The 21,240-nt window shown below is 41.3% G+C and overlaps 1 protein-coding gene across 1 annotated transcript in view; it reads left to right on the top strand.

Moving 5' to 3' along the window:
• The first annotated feature begins 657 nt into the window (after positions 1-657).
• Positions 658-21,240, top strand: part of LOC133640859 (potassium voltage-gated channel subfamily H member 5-like) — a 114,645-nt gene continuing 94,062 nt past the window's right edge. Inside the window, exons 1-3 of the mRNA XM_062034541.1 lie at positions 658-723; positions 1,497-1,654; positions 1,748-2,019. Of these exons, the coding sequence (XP_061890525.1) occupies positions 658-723; positions 1,497-1,654; positions 1,748-2,019 (496 nt within the window). The remainder of the gene's footprint in view (positions 724-1,496; positions 1,655-1,747; positions 2,020-21,240) is intronic.

The following is a 21,240-nucleotide window of genomic DNA, read 5'->3' as shown; positions in this document are numbered from 1 at the left end:
TTTCGGGTCTCCCTATGTCTAGCATTAAAAGATTACAGTTTGTAGTGTCTTCGCTGCGCTGTCCTTTTTGGGAGAATCTCGAAGGAAGGACCTTGCCAAGTTGCTCCAGCCAGGAAAAAAACTATTCGGATTAGAATGTTTAAATTGTACACTTCAATTGTCTATGTCTCTTCGTTAAATTAATTATTCTTCGCCATGCAGAACAGACTGCGTCTCCAAGATGTTGTCCTGTGAATGCCCACAAATTTGATGTATCTAGGGTCCAGATTTCTTTACGTTAAGTACTGCACGCACACTAATGCATACACAATAATTTAAATAGAATAGGATATAAATACAGTTGGTTATAAATAGCATAGGTAAATAGGAATAGAATGTAAATAAAGTAAAATAAATAGAAACATAGAATAGAATGGCTACGGCTGTGCTCAGCATCCTGGTGGCCCTGTGATATTGTTTTCTTACCTGGCCCCTCTGTATTCATTCATTTGTGGGGTGTAACATTGACTTTTAAAGCTGTAAAACAGTTGTGTTGCATTTGAAAACCGATTCATAAATAAAGTTTGATTTGGTTAGTGGTCAGCATGTTTGCTGCACAATCAGGAGATAGAGCAGGGCTTTTCAACTGGAGGCCCAGGGGGAAAATCTGACCCGGTAATGACACCATACCAGCCCCCGAGTTCAGTTCCAAACTTGGGAGACGAGCATTTTTCCAGCCAATTCGTAAACACTCTAAAGTGTTAGGAACTTGGACCACATCGAAAGATCCTTGCGTTGACATTTCAACCTTGCTAGAAAACCTAGAACACAGGGGTCCAAACTTGGGATTTACCTAACTGAGGCGTTCCTCAAGGCACCCTAATAAGTCCTCTCCTTACTGGCGGTTAGAAATGTCTTTTGTAACACGGTTTATGTAACTAATGTGATGCTGTAGCTTGTTTCAGTTGTTCAACGACTTTAGTTAAACTAGTGGTGTTCCTCAAGGTTCCATTTGAAGTCCTCTCTTTTTCATCTTTCGGGCTATTCAACTGGTGGCCCGGGAGTTCGGTTAAAAAAAACCTGTGGGATGTCGCAGGTTCCTAAAAACTAGACAGCACTCTTTGACTAGATTTTTTTGTCGAAAAGTACTTAAAAACAGCAGAGTGCTCCTGTAACTCTGACAAAATGAATGGACCAAATTGAAATTCAACTGGTTGTCCAAAATCTGCCAAAAAAAGTCTAATGGTGAAGGGAGCAGTCCAACCCCATGGTCCTGGACTTTCTGCAAATGAGGCCCTCGAAACAATTCCGTTGGACATCCTTGAGACAGAGGGTTCGGATCTCTGTTTGGGTGTCTTTGTGTGCAGGTTGCATGTTCTCCTGGTGTGGGTGTGTGTTGTTTCCTGGTACTCAGGCTTCCTCCCAAATTCCAAAAACATGTCAGCTCACTTGAAGACTCTAACTCGGCCGTAGACGACAATCATTTATTGATTACGTCTTTGCCGTCCTCCCCTCAGGGTATCAGCAGCCTGTTCAGCTCTCTGAAGGTGGTCCGTTTGTTGCGTTTGGGCCGGGTGGCCCGGAAACTGGACCACTACCTGGAGTATGGAGCTGCTGTTCTAGTTCTCCTGGTCTGCGTCTTTGGACTGGTGGCCCACTGGCTAGCCTGCATCTGGTAAACGCATTTTTTTTCCGGGTCGTTGAATTCTTCAAATGTGGTTAGCATTCAGAGATGATTCTCTAATAGTTCCCGACTTCTCCTGACCAGGTACAGCATCGGAGACTACGAGGTCATCGACGAGGCCACCAACACCATTAAGATGGACAGCTGGCTGTACCAGTTGGCCATCAACATCGGGTCGCCGTACCGCTACAACGCCAGCGGTTCTGGCCAATGGGAGGGCGGTCCCGGCAAGGATTCTCTGTACATCACCTCGCTTTACTTCACCATGACCAGCTTGACCACCATCGGCTTCGGGAACATCGCTCCCACCACAGATGGGGAGAAGATCTTCTCGGTGGCTATGATGATGGTGGGATGTAAGTGTTCAGCGGCGCCATCTTACTGATGCTTCTTTAATTAGTTAATTAATTATTATAATGAATTAATTTTAATTGATTAATAATGATTAATCACGGGTTATTTTGCTTTCAAAAATAACATTGGATACAAATGCAATTGTGTAGTCAGGCTGTCATACAGGAATGTTTTTCAAATGTTTTACTGAACTGCAAGTCATTGGTTTACTCTAAACTTTATGACAGTAAGTGTAATAAGTCTTTGCAATAATATTGCAAACAAAGTTCAGTTACCAATCAATAATTTAGTAAACACACTCATAAACAACTTAACATAGTGCACCATTTACTCTTCTGTTGTTTAAAGGCCTACTGAAATGACATTTTTTTATTTAAACGGGGATAGCAGATCCATTCTATGTGTCATACTTGATCATTTCGCGATATTGCCATATTTTTGCTGAAAGGATTTAGTAGAGAACATCGACGATAAAGTTCTGGTCGCTGATAAAAAAAGCCTTGCCTGTACCGGAAGTAGCGTGACGTCACAGGTTGAAGGGCTCCTCACATTTCCCCATTGTTTACACCAGCAGCGAGAGCGATTCGGACCGAGAAAGCGACGATTACCCCATTAATTTGAGCGAGGATGAAAGATTCGTGGATGAGGAACGTGAGAGTGAAGGACTAGAGTGCAATGCAGGACGTATCTTTTTTCGCTCTGACCGTAACTTAGGTACAAGGGCTCATTGAATTCCACACTTTCTCCTTTTTCTATTGTGGATCACGGATTTGTATTTCAAACCACCTCGGATACTATATCCTCTTGAAAATGAGAGTCGAGAACGCGAAATGGACATTCACAGTGACTTTTATCTCCACGACAATACATCGGCGAAGCACTTTAGCTACGCAGCTAACGTGATAGCATCGGGCTTAACTGCAGATAGAAACAAAAGAAATAAACCCCTGACTGGAAGGATAGACAGAAAATCAACAATACTATTAAACCATGGACATGTAACTACACGGTTAATGCTTTCCAGCCTGGCGAAGCTTTACAATGCTGTTGCTAACGACGCCATTGAAGCTAACTTAGCAGCGGGACCTCACAGAACTATGCTAAAAACATTAGCTATCCACCTATGCCAGCCAGCCCTCATCTGCTCATCAACACCCGTGCTCACCTGCGTTCCAGCGATTGACGGAGCGACGAAGGACTTCACCCGATCATCCGTGCGGTCGGCGGCTAGCGTCGGATAGCGCGTCTATCCACCTCAAAGTCCTCCTGGTTGTGTTGCTGCAGCCAGCCGCTAATACACCGATCCCACCTACAGCTTTCTTCTTTGCAGTCTCCATTGTTCATTAAACAAATTGCAAAAGATTCACCAACACAGATGTCCAGAATACTGTGGAATTTTGTGATGAAAAAAGAGCTTTTTGTATTGGATACAATGTGTCCGAATACTTCCGTTTCAACCATTGACGTCACGCGCATACGTCATCATGCATAGACGTTTTCAACTGGAAGCTTAGCGGGAAATTTAAAATTGCACTTTATAAGTTAACCCGGCCGTATTGGCATGTGTTGCAATGTTAAGATTTCATCATTGATATATAAACTATCAGACTGCGTGGTCGCTAGTAGTGGCTTTCAGTAGGCCTTTAAACAAAACTTTTTCAGATGACAATATTGATCTTCAAAATGAATTTACATTCAGCCGGTAGATGCAACTTGATGCTCTTGTTTTGTGTAGTACAGTTGGTTCATCCTTGCTGTAATTGTGCCTCTCCAAGGTATTGTACGACAAATCAGCTGTGGTGATATGAGTGACATCTTCTTGCAGGACTTGGTCTTCACAGATGTTAAGTGGTTTACATGTGGTGGCTGTCCGTTTAGCAAAGGCTGTGCTACTTTTGTTGACAAGATTGGCGCAGGTAAACTGCCAGAGTAGCGTTCTCCTCTGCTTGTTGTTGATGTAGCATTCATCCTATCGGCCGCAATAGCAACAAATTACCACAGTTTAGTCTAAAGTTCTCTTTTGAAGCAAAATTGGGCCGCCTCTAATCGCAATCACAGACCGTGTAACAATGCACCCGTCTTCCGGGTTAATCCCTAATCTGGATGTGATTAAAGGCCTACTGAAATGCGATTTTCTTATTTAAACAGACTTAGCAGGTCCATTCTATGTGTCATACTTGATATTGCCATATTTTTGCTGAAAGGATTTAGTAGAGAACATCGATGATAAAGTTTGCAACTTTTGGTCGCTGATAAAAAAGCCTTGCCTGTACCGGAAGTAGCGTGACGTCACAGGTTGTGGAGCTCCTCACATCTGCACATTGTTTACAATCATGGCCACCAGCAGCGAGAGCGATTCGGACCGAGAAAGCGACGATTTCCCCATTAATTTGAGCCAGGATGAAAGATTCGTGGATGAGGAAAGTGAGAGTGAAGGACTAGAGGGCAGTGGGAGCGATTCAGAAAGGGAAGATGCTGTGAGAGGCGGGTGGGACCTGATATTCAGCTGGGAATGACTACAACAGTAAATAAACACAAGACATATATATACTCTATTAGCCACAACACAACCAGGCTTATATTTAATATGCCACAAATTAATCCCGCTTAACAAACACCTCCCCCCTCCCGTCCATATAACCCACCAATACAAATCAAACACCCGCACAACACACTCAATCCCACAGCCCAAAGTACCGTTCACCTCCGCAAAGTTCATACAGCACATATATTTCCCCAAAGTTACGTACGTGACATGCACATAGCGGCACGCACGTACGGGCAAGCGATCAAATGTTTGGAAGCCGCAGCTGCGTACTCACGGTAGCGCGTATCCAACTCAAAGTCCTCCTGGTAAGAGTCTCTGTTGTCCCAGTTCTCCACAGGCCAATGGTAAAGCTTGACTGTCATCTTTCGGGAATGTAAACAATGAAACATCGGCTGTGTTTGTGTTGCTGCAGCCGGCCGCTAATACACCGCTGCCCACCTACAGCTTTCTTCTTTGCTGTCTTCATTGTTCATTAAACAAATTGCAAAAGATTCACCAACACAAATGTCCAGAATACTGTGGAGTTTTGCGATGAAAACAGATGACTTAATAGCTGGCCACAATAGTGTCCCAAAATGTCCGCTACAATCCGTGACGTCACGCGCAAACGTCATCATACCAAGACGTTTTCAGCAGGATATTTCGCGCGGAATTTAAAATTGGACTTTCGTAAGCTAACCCGGCCGTATTGGCATGTGTTGCAATGTTAAGATTTCATCATTGATATATAAACTATCAGACTGCGTGGTCGGTAGTAGTGGCTTTCAGTAATCTCCTTTTCATTTCTGATAACGCTATTTATTTTTTAAATTAATCACATGCGTTATTGCGTTAACGTTGACAGGCCTAATATATATGCATAATATTGTATAATATTATATAATAATAATCGGGCGATATCTAATAGAAAAGTAAAGTCTTTTTACAAAAACATATACAGTAACCACTAGGGATGTCCGATAATATCGGCCTGCCGATATTATCGGCCGATAAATGCGTTCAAATGTAATATCGGAAATTATCGGTATCGGTTTTTTTATTATCTGTATCGTTTTTTTTTTTGGTTTTTTTATTAAATCAACATAAAAAACACAGGATACACTTACAATTAGTGCACCAACCCAAAAAACCTCCCTCCCCCCATTTCTTTCTGTTATCAATATTCTGGTCCCTACATTATATATCAATATATATCAATACAGTCTGCAAGGGATACAGTCCGTAAGCACACATGATTGTGTGTGCTGCTGGTCCACTAATAATACTAACCTTTAACAGTTAATTTTACTCATTTTCATTAATTACTAGTTTCTATGTAACTGTTTTTATATTGTTTTACTTTCCTTTTTATTCAAGAAAATGTTTTTAATTTAGTTATCTTATTTTATTATTTTTTTTAAAAAGTACCTTATCTTCACCATACCTGGTTGTCCAAATTAGGCATAATAATGTGTTAATTCCACGACTGCATATATCGGTTGATATCGGTATCGGTTGATATCGGTATCTGTAATTAAAGAGTTGGACAATATCGGAATATCGGATATCGGCAAAAAGCCATTATCGGACATCCCTAGTAACCACCAAGGTCTACCCTCCTTACCTTGATACCAAAATCATCCTTGCAGAAATTTTTTTGGGGACGATATTTGAAGCAACATGACCCTCTTATGCACCGGGTTTGAATCTCATTAGATGTACAGGTGTGCATAACGAATAGGTCAGTGCACATTATTGCATATAGTTATTGTATAAGTGCTCGGTAGTACTAATTAGCATAAAAGCTCTTAAGTGTGTGCGCATTACTTAATTAAATGCAGTTAAGAGCATGAGCACATGGGCTATATTTAAACGTTTAAATGTCACACGGGTCCATCTTCGGCCCCTCCCGTCTTCTGATAAATCATCTTGTTAGCAAACGCAACAACGTTCACATCCGAGCCAAATGTTCCCGGTCGTGGTTTAAGCTGAAAAACTGAATCCGATCCACAGCACAAGTGCTGTTAAGAGCCTCTAAAACATTAATCACTGAGCAGCACGAGTGACTTGATGCGAGCTGACTCTGCTCCTTTCAACATCTCGGCGAGGGCGTGCAGTCGCCAGCGTCAGAACCGCCGTCTTTGACCTGCGTGTCCCCCCGTTCAGGTGGCACGGAAGTTATTTGAAAGAATGTAACAAGGGACACGAATGATTGCTGAAAGTTTGCGTGAGATGATTTTATCGTTGCAGTAATGTGAATTATATTAGTTTGTTTTTATGTATATATATATATATATATATATATATATATATATATATATATATATATATATATATATATATATATATATATATATATATACAGTATTTTTCGGACTATAAGTCGCAGTTTGGCCGGGGGTGCTATATATACATACACTCTATACATTGCTAATGTGGTAAATGACTATTCTAGCTGCAAATGTCTGGTTTTTGGTGCAATATCTACATAGGTGTATAGAGGCCCATTTCCAGCAACTATCACTCCAGTGTTCTAATGGTACAATGTGTTTGCTCATTGGCTCAGAAGGCTAATTGATGATTAGAAAACCCTTGTGCAATCATGTTCACACGTCTGAAAACAGTTTAGCTCGTTACAGAAGCTACAAAACTGACCTTCCTTTGAGCAGATTGAGTTTCTGGAGCATCACATTTGTGGGGTCAATTAAATGCTCAAAATGGCCAGAAAAAGAGAACTTTCATCTGAAACTCGACAGTCTATTCTTGTTCTTAGAAATGAAGGCTATTCCACAAATTTGTTTGGGTGACCCCAAACTTTTGAACGGTAGTATATATATATATATATATATATATATATATATATATATATATATATATATATATATATATATATATATATATATATATATATATATATATATATATATATATATATATACATTTATTTTATTTACATAGAAAAAAAATATATATATATATATATATTCATATTCATATATATATATATATATTCATATATATATATATATATATATATATATATATATATATATATATATATTCATATATATATATATATATATATATATATATATATATATTCATATATATATATATATATATGAATATATATATATATATATATATACGAATATATATATATATATGAATATATATATATATATATATATATATATGAATATATATATATATATATATATATATATATATATATATATATATATATATATATATATATATATATATTCATATATATATATATATATATATATATTCATATATATATATATATATGAATATATATATATATATATATATATATATATATATATATATATATATATATATATATATATATATATATATATATATATATATATATATATGAATATATATATATATATATGAATATGAATATATATATATATATATATGAATATATATATATATATATATATATATGAATATATATATATATATATATATATGAATATATAAAATGTGTTGCACTGAGCAGTCAAATAGTCTAAAACAGTCCGTGGCTAAAGGAGGACAACATTGATCGCCTATGCCTGCCAATGTTGCGTAACTCTTGTATTTATTCCCGGAATCTTGTCTTTTCTTGGAATTTCACCTCTCACACTTTCAGCACATTCCTCTAAAACATCAAAGTTGGTTATTCACGGCAATATAGGGCTTCTCGGGCGCCATCGATTTGTTGTGGTTTGTGATCCAAAAGGTAGGAAGACCTCATGGAGGAGGCCCGGCTCCTTAAGAGAGAAAATGGAAGGATGGAAGGAACGATTTTAATTTGCCGTATGTTCAATTAGGGCTGGGCAGGAAAAAAAAAGGTTCACAATGAATTTTTTCATAACATGTGATATTGATTAGTATCACAACTTTTGACATTTTCATCTGTACTGAAAACCAAACTACAGATTATTTCCATTTTTTACTTTAAAGGGACCTACGCTGATTTGAATCTACATTTAAAACACGTCCTTGTGTTCCACATATTACGTATTGGATGTGCTTAGATGTAAATTGTGCGTACATTTTTCTCCTCTGTATTTTATTGCACGTTTTTTGAGTCCCTCTCTTCAAGATGTTACATTTTTGAGTTGTTCCCAGATTGCAAATGAAACCACGCCCCGCCCTCTCCCAAAAGTATCATCATTTATCTTTGGAAAATGTACGCCGTTTAAAGATACATCTTCAGTTCGTCACCGTTATTTTTATTCCATTCGTTGACTCAGTCGATTTCAATGACTTAAAGGCCTACTGAAATGAATTTTTTTTTATTTAAACGGGGATAGCAGATCCATTCTATGTGTCATACTTGATCATTTCGCGATATTGCCATATTTTTGCTGAAAGGATTTAGTAGAGAACATCGACGATAAAGATCGCAACTTTTGGTCGCTGATAAAAAAAAGCCTTGCCTGTACCGGAAGTAGCGTGACGTCGCAGGTTGAAAGGCTCCTCACATTTCCCCATTGTTTACACCAGCAGCCAGAGCGATTCGGACTGTGAAAGCGACGATTACCCCATTAATTTGAGCGAGGGTGAAAGATTCGTGGATGAGGAACGTGAGAGTGAAGGACTAGAGTGCAGTGCAGGACGTATCTTTTTTCGCTCTGACCGTAACTTAGGTACAAGCTGGCTCATTGGATTCCACACTTTCTCCTTTTCCTATTGTGGATCACAGATTTGTATTTTAAACCACCTCGGATACTATATCCTCTTGAAAATGAGAGTCGAGAACGCGAAATGGACATTCACAGTGACTTTTATCTCCACGACAATACATCAGTGAAGCACTTTAGCTACGGAGCTAACGTGATAGCATCGGTCTTAACTGCATTAAGAAACAAAAGAAATAAGCCCCTGACTGGAAGGATAGACAGAAGATCAACAATACTATTAAACCATGGACATGTAACTACACGGTTAATGCTTTCTAGCCTGGCGAAGCTTAACAATGCTGTTGCTAACGACGCCATTGAAGCTAACTTAGCAACGGGACCTCACAGAGCTATGCTAAAAACATTAGCTATCCACCTACGCCAGCCCTCATCTGCTCATCAACACCCGTGCTTACCTGCGTTCCAGCGATCGACGGTGCGACGAAGGACTTCACCCGATCATCCGTGCGGTCGGCGGCTAGCGTCGGATAGCGCGTCTGCTATCCACCTCAAAGTCCTCCTGTTTGTGTTGCTGCAGCCAGCCGCTAATACACCGATCCCACCTACAGCTTCCTTCTTTGCAGTCTTCATTGTTCATTAAAAAAATTGCAAAAGATTCACCAACACAGATGTCCAGAATTCTGAGATGAAAACAGAGCTTTTTGTATTGGATTCAATGGCGTCCGAATACTTCCGTTTCAATGATTGACGTCACGCGCATACGTCATCATACATAGACGTTTTCAACCGGAAGTTTAGCGGGAAATTTAAAATTGCACTTTATAAGTTAACCCGGCCGTATTGGCATGTGTTGCAATGTTAAGATTTCATCATTGATATATAAACTATCAGACTGCGTGGTCGGTAGTAGTGGCTTTCAGTAGGCCTTTAATAGGTTGATGTTCCATACCTTGTGTCTGTGCTTCAAAAAAAGCTTATGTCCATACTCCGTGCACAGATAACATTACCATGCTACTCATTACTACACGATAATTTGACACTCTTAATTCAATTACTTCAAAAATGTAAATAAAATGGTATCTAAGTAACAAATACAATAACTTGTTGTAATTATTGCAGTGAAACCAGCAGACTGCCTCTGTCAGGACTCTGCATTACTTTGACTTGTGTTTTTTAAATCAGTCAAATTTGACCAGAACACAACACAAGGGTAGAACGTATACTATCCATGTATAGAGAAAATACTTCAGGCAGTGATGTAGTGGAGGGAATACAACCTGTTTGAGCCCACTGCAACAAGCCAGCTATTGCTACCACATTCACAAAGTGTTGTATAATTGCAACAATTATATAACAAGCTCTAAATGAAATTTGATGCATCTGTTCCACAATAACTACATATGTACATGCTCTAGACATTGTAATAACAACCAAAAAAAAATGTAAAACACATTTTACTTACTTGAATCTGATGAATCCAGTCCAATAAAACAAATAGATGTTGTTCGAAGGAAACCTTGAGAGGTTGTGTGAGTTCATGGCCAGAAGGCGTGACTTATAAACAAATGTACGATCCAATAGCCCTGTGAGACTGAATAATAGGACCCAATGACTATGTAAATGTGGTAAAAAAAAAAAAAAAAAAAAATTATATATATATATATATATATATATATATATATATATATATATATATATATATATATATATATATATATATATATATATATATATATATATATATATATATATATATATATATATATATAACAGATTGTTTTTTAGGATGGTTAAAGGTAACGTTGTAAATTTACAACAAGGGGTGTTACAGGGTTAACCATAGAGGGCCACCCAAAAATCTGTTGTAATACACATTTCCACCACTCGTGGCAGCAGTGACAATACCAAACAAACAGAAGAAGTCTGGAGTTCAAGTTATAGAGAAGTTTCTTCAGCGCAAAAATTATGACTAAAGCGTCGAAGCTGTATTTTCATTTGACTTTCATTTTGACAGTTTAGTTATGATACATATTTATTATTATTTAGTTAATTAATTTTTAGCGCTAAATAATTGTATGCACATTTATTTTCACCGTGAGTCCCTTTTTATGCCGTATGTTTTGTTTAGTACTAATTTTTCTAATCAGCCTGACCTAAGACTAAAGTTTATGTGTTATATAAATTATACTTTTTGGGGATTAACACCCGGTTTCATATCATTTGACAACGTTGTATACGATTAGATACAATTGGCTTAGACAACGTTACTTTCACAATATCACCTTCAAGTGCTTGTTCCAGGTTACTGAGTGTTGAAATAATTATGTGTAAGTTATCACAAAAGTTTCCGTTTTCGGAAACTTCCGGCGAACAGACAGAGGCTGTCTTTGTTGCATCAAGCCAAAGGCTTGGAAAAAAATTGCTGTGTACGATGGGAGGAGACGGAAGGGGTTATGTATTTTGATCCAAGACCTGCCCAAGCTCGACCCAGGACCAGTCCAAGCCCGAGGCATCTTATTCTTTTGTGTTAATGTGACCGAAAACAATGGCTGTTTGCATACCCCCCCCCCATTCCTTTAGAAACAGCTGTTATGTAAACAGGGAAAGTCCAAATAAAAAAAGGTGGCGTACAATCTTTCGCCTGGGCGTGCTGGAGACTGTACAATAGTACAGCCCGGACGTTTCTCCTCAAATTGAGCCAAATTTAATTATTTCTCTGTTTAATTCCTCGCTTCTTGTCTCGTTTAATAGATGTCATCAGTGTTTGAACCTGACACTGAGTCAGCATTCTTTTAGCACCTCAATCAGGCCCCGGTGGTTTGGGCTGGTTCCTACTGTTTACATCGGTACCAGCGCCATTGTGGTTTTTTTTTCGACACCCATCCTTAGCAAGAAGTTACCGCAGTAGTAGTAAGTAACCCCCTATCAAGGGGGGCTAGCGGGATATTGAGGGGGGCTTTTGCAGTGGGCGTGGCCTGAATCGGAATTAACAATGGAAATAGGTATACGTCATATTCAGCCGCCATGACGTTTTGTAGTTTTTGCCCCCCTGAAAAATCTACCCTCGATCCCCAGCGAGCCCCCCTTCATTGGTGTTACACATTACTACTTACATGCTGAGTGGCTAATATGTGTCATGTGACCACGCCCCCCCCCGGTGCGAGTGCTCCTCCTGCTCAATTGTGAGGTTTCACTGGAAGCACCCGGCAAAGGGAGCTTCACCAGATATGCCCTCAGGGAATCATGGACTGACCTCCAGGAGGGACGCACAGGAACCAGAGACAATACCGGCCTGGATGTGCTGGTGTTGTGTGTCCTCCGTGGGTTTGAGGGGTGACGGTGGGGTCTAATTAGCGAGTGAGGATGCTGCAGCTTCATCTGGAGATGAGTTTGGGTTTCAGCCTCCCCGCAAAAGGCACTCGGGGCGTGCAGGAAGGGAGGGGTCTGGTTGGTGCAAATGAAGGCAGGCGATTGAATTAGGGTAAACAAGGAGTAAGAGTGGTTTTATGTGAAATCTGCAGCCATGTTGGAGATACTCGTCGGGTAAAGCAATATACAGCCGTCCCTTGTTTAGCCTGGTTTATTAGGACCATGATAGAATGATTCCCGCAAAGTAGGATTCTCATTAATAAGTCACATATTTTCATATTTGGGCATAAAAACTCTTTCGTACTCTGTAAATTATTTTTTTTAACATAATTAGAAAATCTAAACATCAAATAAAACCCATGTAGTCACTTTTATACTCGTTTCACTCAATGTAGTAGCCTTGAGTGTGTTCTATTGTAAATTATAGTACAGTACTCACCGCTAGTCCGAGGACCAAGCTTTGATTGATTGATTGAAGCTTTTATTAGTAGATTGCACAATACAGTACATATTCCGTACAATTGACCACTAAATGGTAACACCCGAATAAGTTTTTCAACTTGTTTAAGTCGGGGTCCACGTAAATCAATTCATGGTAAGCATCGTTGCCATGGCTGTCACCCGGCCACTACAACACGGCCACGACTTAAAATACTTGTGCTAAAACCAGGGGTGTAAATTGTTGTTGTTGCATGCGGCTCTTCTGCTTCCTGGCTGTGGCTCCCTCAGATTGTTTAAATCCCGAAGTGAGAAAAGTTATCATTTTTGAAAACGAGGTCTGTAATTTCTGACTGTCTGTGAGGCCGTGAAATCCCACCGGTTGAGTTCTGAGGCGCAAGGAAGGCAAGTAAAAAAAGACTGGAAACAGCCTCTCGAGTGTGCAACCCCTTGGGTAAGGTAGCCATGAGTACTTCAAAAGGAAAAAGAGTTCAATTTGAAATGGACAGATTGTTTTTCATGTAAAATATAAAGAATTACGAAAAATGAAAAGTTTATAAGCTCTGTTAAGTTTTGTGGCTTTTTTGCTATTTTTCTTTAGTGGATGGCTTGGTTAAAAGGACATTGAAAGTCATGTTGTAGTTGAAACACCCAAGGCCAGGTCTGATGTGCTTCCTCCTGACCTCGACCCCGCGTGGGATGTGGACGGGTGTTACCATTTAGTGGTCAATTATACGGAATATGTACTTCACTGTGCAACCTACTAATAAAAGTCTCAATCAATCAATCAATGTCCTTGGTGCGGTGGCAGTTGTTAGGAAGGACTAGGAAATGAGTAGGTGTGGTGAATTCTTCAAAAAGTCATGGTGGTGAAATTGGAGTCACATAATTTGACTGCTCGATTTGAAAAGGGACGACAGGTGGTGGTCTAGCCTGGAGTTTTGGACCGATGAGTGTCTGTCCAGGACTGGTTCAAGACTGTAGATGTGTGGTGTGTTCTCCCCAATGGACTGCAGATGCAATCCCAGCTAAGACCATCAGCAGCTCGACCATGGTGCACAGCAGACTAACAAACTGGATAAAGATCGAACGAGGAGTCCGTCAATGGTGTATTGTGTCCCCAGACTTGTTTAACTTGTACGGGGAATCAATCTTGTGACCACTTGACGAAGTCCCCACTGGACTCCCCATAAATGGTGTCATTATCAACAATATCAGATATGCGGACGATATTCGTTCTCTTAAACAACCGAAGAAGACCTCCAGCAACTTCTGGACCAAACTAACAAAAGTACCAAATCAAAAGGCCTGAGTATCAACTGCAAGAAGACAAAGTGCATGGTAATTTCGCGCCCGACCTGCACTCTGAAGTTAGGAAACACCTTCAACTATCTCAGTTCTGTTGTTACGGTCGATGTACAAAGGAGACATGTAGACGGATCTGTTTAGCCAAGGAGGCCTTCAAGAAAATGAAACCTATCTATTGTGACAGAAAGCTTTCAATGCCTATCAAGATCCGCATCCTTCAAACTGTCATCTGATCAGAGCTTCATTATGGCTCGGACACATGGACTCTAAACGCTGTAACCCACAGGAACATCGAAGCTGCAGAAATGTGGTTCTATGCTCAAGATTTCTTGGGTCGAAAGAGTTACCAATGACAAAGTCCTAAACCCGAGTCCAGAAAGAGAGACAGCTCCTCCACCATATAGAACGTGACCAGAACGAGTCCCTGGGGCACATCATAGAAGATCTCTGCCTCAACGGGAAAATTCACGGGAAGAAAGCCAAGGGAGGAGGCAAAGATTACAATTTCTGAAGCAATACGACGCCAACGCCAGAACCATCATTGACACAGCCCGCCAGCAGTAAGACCCGGCGTGCTCCGTTCAAGGTCAAATGCCATCACAGCATACCAGAGAGAGATGCCATGATGATCCTTCGGGTGTCGTCTAGTGCTATGTTCAGTTTGCTTCAACTTAGACACCATGCTCAGGCCGAGTATTCTGCGCAGCCGTCCCAAGATGAGCCTGCTTTCAGTCAATAGTTAGAGCATGGAAATATTGATCATAAACAAGGACTAGTCATTACCTTTTTATTGAAAGTGTTAACAAGTTTACCAAATCTATGTAAATCCTGACTAAGAGTTTTTGCTTGTGAAAATTTCGATGTCGTTGATGTGCAAATATAGCGTTTATTTTCCCACATAACGCCACTTCTCTTTGAAGTCAAGTCGATCCTAGAATTGGGACTTTTTGTTCGTGGCCCCGTTCAACTAAACTCTGTGTTTACAAGCGATGCCCTCCAAGATGGCGTGACTACTGGTCCTGACCGGAATTGTGAAAACAATACGAGCATGGAAGGAGGATGCCAGGCAGGAAAGCAAAGGTTCACGGTCACCCCGGCTCACCCTCAACCATCACTACCTTACTGAAACTCCCTCTGAAATCTCAGCTGATTCAGCCCGGCTGCTTTGGAGTCGCTGGCGAGAATCAATCTCCCACTAGAAGCGATTGATTGACCATGGATCAATGGAAGATTGCCATTGTGTGTGTGCGTGTGTGTGTGTGTGTGTGTGTGCACGAGTGCCTGGGTGTCCGTGCGTGGTTTATCCCTTGGAAGTGAAGACGATTAGTGCGCTAATCCATTTGTGTTTCTTTATCCCCTCAACTCCATTCTCTCTTCTCCCCACTCGACATCCTCTCGTTACCCTCGTCTCGAACGCTGCGGCTCAGAGCTAATTTGAGGACCCAGAGTGGCTCAGTTGAGTGAAACAGAAACCTCGGATTATCAAAGCCATGAGTCCATAAATCCCTTGCATCTGTGGTGCTTACGTTCGCAGAATCAGGACTCAGGAATGTTCTTTTTCCCTAAATACAGTGCATCCGAAAAGTAATTCACTTCACCTTCTCCACATTTTGTTTTGTTACAGCCTTATTCCAAAATGGAATAATTAATTTTCGTCCTCAAAATTATGACAGTGTGATTCTTTTATTTTAAATCTTTGCAAATGTGTTAAAACCCTTTGCTCAATACTTTGTTGATGCACCTGTGTAAGAAATTACAGCCTCAAGTCTTTTTGAACATGATGCCACAAACTTGGCACATCTATCTTTGGGCTTTTTTGGCCCATTCCTCTTTTTAGAACCTCTCAAGGTCCATCAGGTTGGATGAGAAGCGTTAGTTTTCATCCAGGATGTCTCTGTACATTGCTGCGTTCATCTCATTCTAGTCAGGGAGGTGACCAAAAACCCGATGGTCTCTCTGTCAGAGCTACAGCATTCCTCTGTGAAGGTCAACCATGTCTGCAGCAATCCACAAATCAATCAATCAATCAATCAATCAAGTTTACGTATATGGCCCTAAATCACAAGTGTCTCAAAGGGCTGCACAAGCCACAACGACATCCGCGGTACAGAGCCCACATAAGGGTAAGGAAAAACTCACAACCCCAATGGGACGTCGGTGTGAATGACTATGAGAAACCTTGGAGAGGACCGCATATGTAACCTTGGAATAAGGTTCTAACAACAAATCACTGTAGAATACTTCTTGGATGTACTGTAGTTTTGTATTAAAGTGAGTACAATGTGTGAGATGGTGACAGATACTGTATTTACTGTAAATAGGAACTGACGTCTTGGTGCTCTCTTTAGCCTTCACACATTTTCTTGGTGCGTTTGCAGTTTCTTCAACTTTGTACTTCACCACTTTGGTAGACAGACTCATCTCTCAAGACCATATGCAGTTTTTGGTTCCCAGGAACCAGACAAGACGGAAGATTATCTTTCGTTTTAAGCAGGGGTACTGTGATGGATATGTCCTGGGCATGATGTTAAAGTGCATCCGGCAGTAGAGGCTCCTCTATGGGGTATTGGGGCACTAGGAGGTTAACCCCTTTACTACTGTTACCCCAGGTGGCTCTTGGCAAAGGCCTAGTACCTGACTGCCCCCTAGCCAGGGATACGGTGAAGACCTCAACGGCAGAGCAGGTGGAAGACGGTAGATGTAAGAACTACCACAACGGCTGCGATGGCGGAAGAAGACACCCCCCCATCCATGTGGGTCCAGGTATGGGGAAATAACAACCCAAGACCTCAACGGTGGAACAGGCGGAGGATGATTGCTAACCCTTTGGAGCGTCACAACGGCTGGGATGGCGGATGAAGGCTGCAGCATAAAAGGGTCTCCAGTCGTCTTGGACTCCATGCCACTGGACCCTGACCCGGATTTGCCAAGGATCGTGTGGTGACTGTCTGTGCACCAGTCTCCCCAAGGAACACATCAAAAACACCAAACTGAAAGTCAGCTCCCGAAACAACATCTTACGGAAACTGTCAAATTCCAAATGGGGAGCCACAGCACACACACTAAGATGTACTGCTTTGGCCCTGTGCTATTCCTCGGCGGAGTATGCATGTCCTGTCTGGGAGAGATCAACCCATGCCAAGAAACTCGACCCAGCACTGAACAACACCTGCCGCTTGATCACTGGTTGCTTGAAGCCTACCAACCTGAACAACCTACATCTCCTCGCTGGCATTGCCCCTGCAGACGTGAGACGGGAAGTTGCCAGCCGAGTAGAGTTCAGAAAAGCTACCAGTGATGAACGCCACCTCCTCTATGGACGTGAACCCTCAGCCCAACGTCTGAAGTCAAGGAGAAGCTTCCTCAGCAATGTCCAGCCCCTAACAACATCTCGGGAAGAAACCAGACTCCAGCTATGGACACAAAAATTAGAGAAAGACCCCCCTCCTATTGACATGGGAATCCCCCCTTCCGAAGACCTTCCCCCCGGGTCAGAAACACCATAGGTCCAGTGGAAGACACTAAGCCGCCTTAGAACAGGAACAGGGCGATCGAAAGCTGATATGGCCAGATGGGGCTACAAAACCGGCCCAACCACCTGCGAATGCGGAGAAGAGGACCACACGATGCAGCACTGCCTTGTCTGTCCTCTGCTACCCAACCAGTGCAGCTTAAAAGATCTCGCAGAGTTCAACGACAATGAATGCAAAAGACTGTGTAAAGAAAAGGGAAGAAAATGAAGTCTCCCCACGTTAAACAAAGTTAAACAGGCATCCTCCATTAAGGGATACCCCCCTACCAGAAGGATCGTCATACTCTCTTCGAGTGACCCCTGATGATGATGATGAGTGTCTAGAAAAGCGCTACATAAATCTAATCACGGATGAAGTGCTGGTTGTCCAGAGTCGGGACCCGGGGTGGACCGCTAGCCTGTGCATCGGTTGGGGACATCTCTACGCTGCTGACCCGTCTCCGCTCGGGCCGGTTTCCTGCTGGCCCCACTATGGACTGGACTTTCGCTGATGTGTTGGATCCACTGTGGACTGGACTTTCACAATATTATGTCAGACCCACTCGACATCCATTGCTTTCGGTCTCCCCTAGAGGAGGTTTCTCATAGTCATTCACATTGACGTCCCACTGGGGTGAGTTTTTCCTTGCCCGTATGTGGGCTCTGTGCCGAGGATGTCGTTGTGGCTTGTGCAGCCCTTTGAAACACTTGTGATTTAGGGCTATATATATAAACATTGATTGATTGATTGATTGATAATCCATTATTATTATAAGTCCAGATACTAGCATGCTAAAGCTACACACCGTGTGGCTTCGGACAAAGTGCTGACTTTTTATCTCCTTCTTCCCCGCTGAAGTAGGACAGTCTCTTAACGATTCGGCTCTTTATTGGCCGCCATGCTCACGCTCCGCGCACACGGTCGTCTGCCGCCGGGATCAATTTGGACTCCCCAGAGGCCGAGGAACATTTGCTCAGGCGGATTGCAGCCGCAAAAGGCTAAGCTTTACGCTTCACTGAGACCGTGGCGCGGGAGCAGACTCGGGATTTGAGAAGACCAGACGAGGGATGGATTTGTTTTACTATGCGGCCAAAAAATGTAGTTTTAAAAAAAAAGATACCAGTTTAAAGCAGTAAATGACTAAGTGAATAGCCTTCACCATTTCAGCGTGTTGTTGATGTGCGACGTCATCAGGCTCGGAGAAGTCATCACATTGCTCGTCCGAGACCTGAGCCGTCAAAGTCATGCGACGCCGGCAGAGGCGAGGTCGGTCGGTGCCCGCCGCCCGCCAGAGGCGTCATTTGATGCGGCAGACGCCATGAAGGACTCGGGCTGCATGGAGACAAACGCCTGATGGCACGACCTTCACTCTGAATGGAGGGCAAATATTTTTAGTACAGTCGCACCTCAACTTGCAAGTATTTTAAACGTATGAGCGCGACCTCTCAGCTTTTTCTTATGCTCCAACTTGCGAGCATCAATTTGGGAGGCCAGATTTAAAACATCCGGTCTCAGAAGCGGGTGACACCCGTTGAACCGAAGAAAAAACAGTACCAAGTGCCACTGATTGTCACACACACACTAGGTGTGGCGAAATTAACCGCTGCATTTCACCCATCACCCTTGATCACCCCCTGGGAGGTGAGGGGAGCAGTGAGCAGCGGAGGTGGTCGCGCCCGGGAATCATTTTTGGTGATTTAACCCCCAATTCCAACCCTTGATGCTGAGTGCCAAGCAGGAAGGTAATGGGTCCCATTTTTATAGTCTTTGGTATGACTCGGCCGGGGTTTGAACTCACGACCTACCGATCTCAGGGCGGACACTCTAACCACTAGGGGTTTTTTTGTTTTTTTTTGTAGAACAATTTCAAAAAAGCCACTACTGCCCCAAAGTGTAGTACCAATTAGAAAACAGGAAGGTAAAAATTACCAAAATGTCACGGTACGATATTATCACGGTACATTTGTGTTATGTTAAAAAAAAAAATTGTAAAATGAAGTGGCAGAATATACACATTTATTGTAATTGAACACACACATAATGCTCAAATGTTCTAATCATATTTTAGGGGTGTCAAAAAGATTTTATTTTGAAATTAATTGCGATTCTTATTTGTAATGATTCTTAAACGAATGAAAAAATATTAAATCGATTTTTTTTTTTTAAATCTGTCATGTCCAGCCACTCATGCAAATAATAATAATAATAATATGTTTTATTTGTAAAAAGCACTTTACATAGAGTAAACAACCTCAAAGTGCTACAGTGTATTACAAAAAATAAAAAATAAAAAGTAGAACAGCCTAATAGCTAGAACTAGTATGCATATATCTAAAAAAAAAAAGTCTTTTTTTTTTTAAAAGAAGGGTTTTTAAACATTTTTTAAAAGCATCCACAGTCTGTGTTGCCCTCAGGTGGTCAGGGAGAGCGTTCCACAGACTGGGAGCGGCGGAGCAGAAATCATAAATTATATTGTTGGAAGAGTGGCTGTGCCAGCAACCTGAAGATTCCTGGTTCAATCCCCACCTTCTACCATCCTAGTCACCTCCGTTGTGTCCTTGGGCAAGACACTTCACCCTTGCTCCTGATGGGTCCTGGTTAGCGCCTTGCATGGCAGCTGCCGCCATCAGTGTGTGAATGTGTGTCTGAAAGGGTGAATGTAGAAATAGTGTCAAAGCGCTTTGAGTTCCTTTAAAAAAAAAAAGGTAGAAAAGCACTATACAAGTATAACCCATTTACCATTTACCATATTGTTAGAACTGGTTATTAAAAAGTATGCAATTTTGAATCGAGGTTCAATTCTGAATCGAATCGTTACCCCCAAGAATCGGATCGAACTGATTCACAGCCCTAATGTTGATCACTACAAAGGTGTATTTTTAAGTACAACGAATAGCGCAGGAGAAGCTACTGTTTCAAGCAAATAATACAAAAATGTAATACAGTTGAGTGTAATGTAAACATCCAGTATAACAAGTTTAAATCAATAATGTTCACTTAAGTGTCTTCCTAAAACTTATATTACAAAAATACAGCAAATCAATTTTTTAACTTGCACTTTGCCTTCCACCTCTGCATCTTGGGGTCATGTCGCAAGTAAAGCTGCCAGACCGTAACAATTTCTGCAAAATTAACTGTATGGCATGAAACTAGTCCCCCAATATGGCTGACTGTACGGATTTTCCGGGCTATAGAGCGCACTGTTAAGCCACACCCACCGAATTAAAAAAAAAACAACAACTTTACATATATTAGCCGCACTTTACTATAAGCCGCAGATATAACGATTTTATAAATGTTTACCTTAAATGTTTCCAAACAGTGTCAGTAACACGGCAGTAAAATGGCTGATCAAACAAAACAGAAGGCTCTCCAATCAGCTAAACAGACTCAATAACTCCA

This window comes from Entelurus aequoreus, linkage group LG23 (genome assembly GCF_033978785.1).
Source record: "Entelurus aequoreus isolate RoL-2023_Sb linkage group LG23, RoL_Eaeq_v1.1, whole genome shotgun sequence".
Lineage (NCBI taxonomy): Eukaryota > Metazoa > Chordata > Actinopteri > Syngnathiformes > Syngnathidae > Entelurus > Entelurus aequoreus.
The sequence above is the reverse complement of the archived record's forward strand: the minus strand, read 5'-3'. Positions and strand labels throughout refer to the sequence as shown.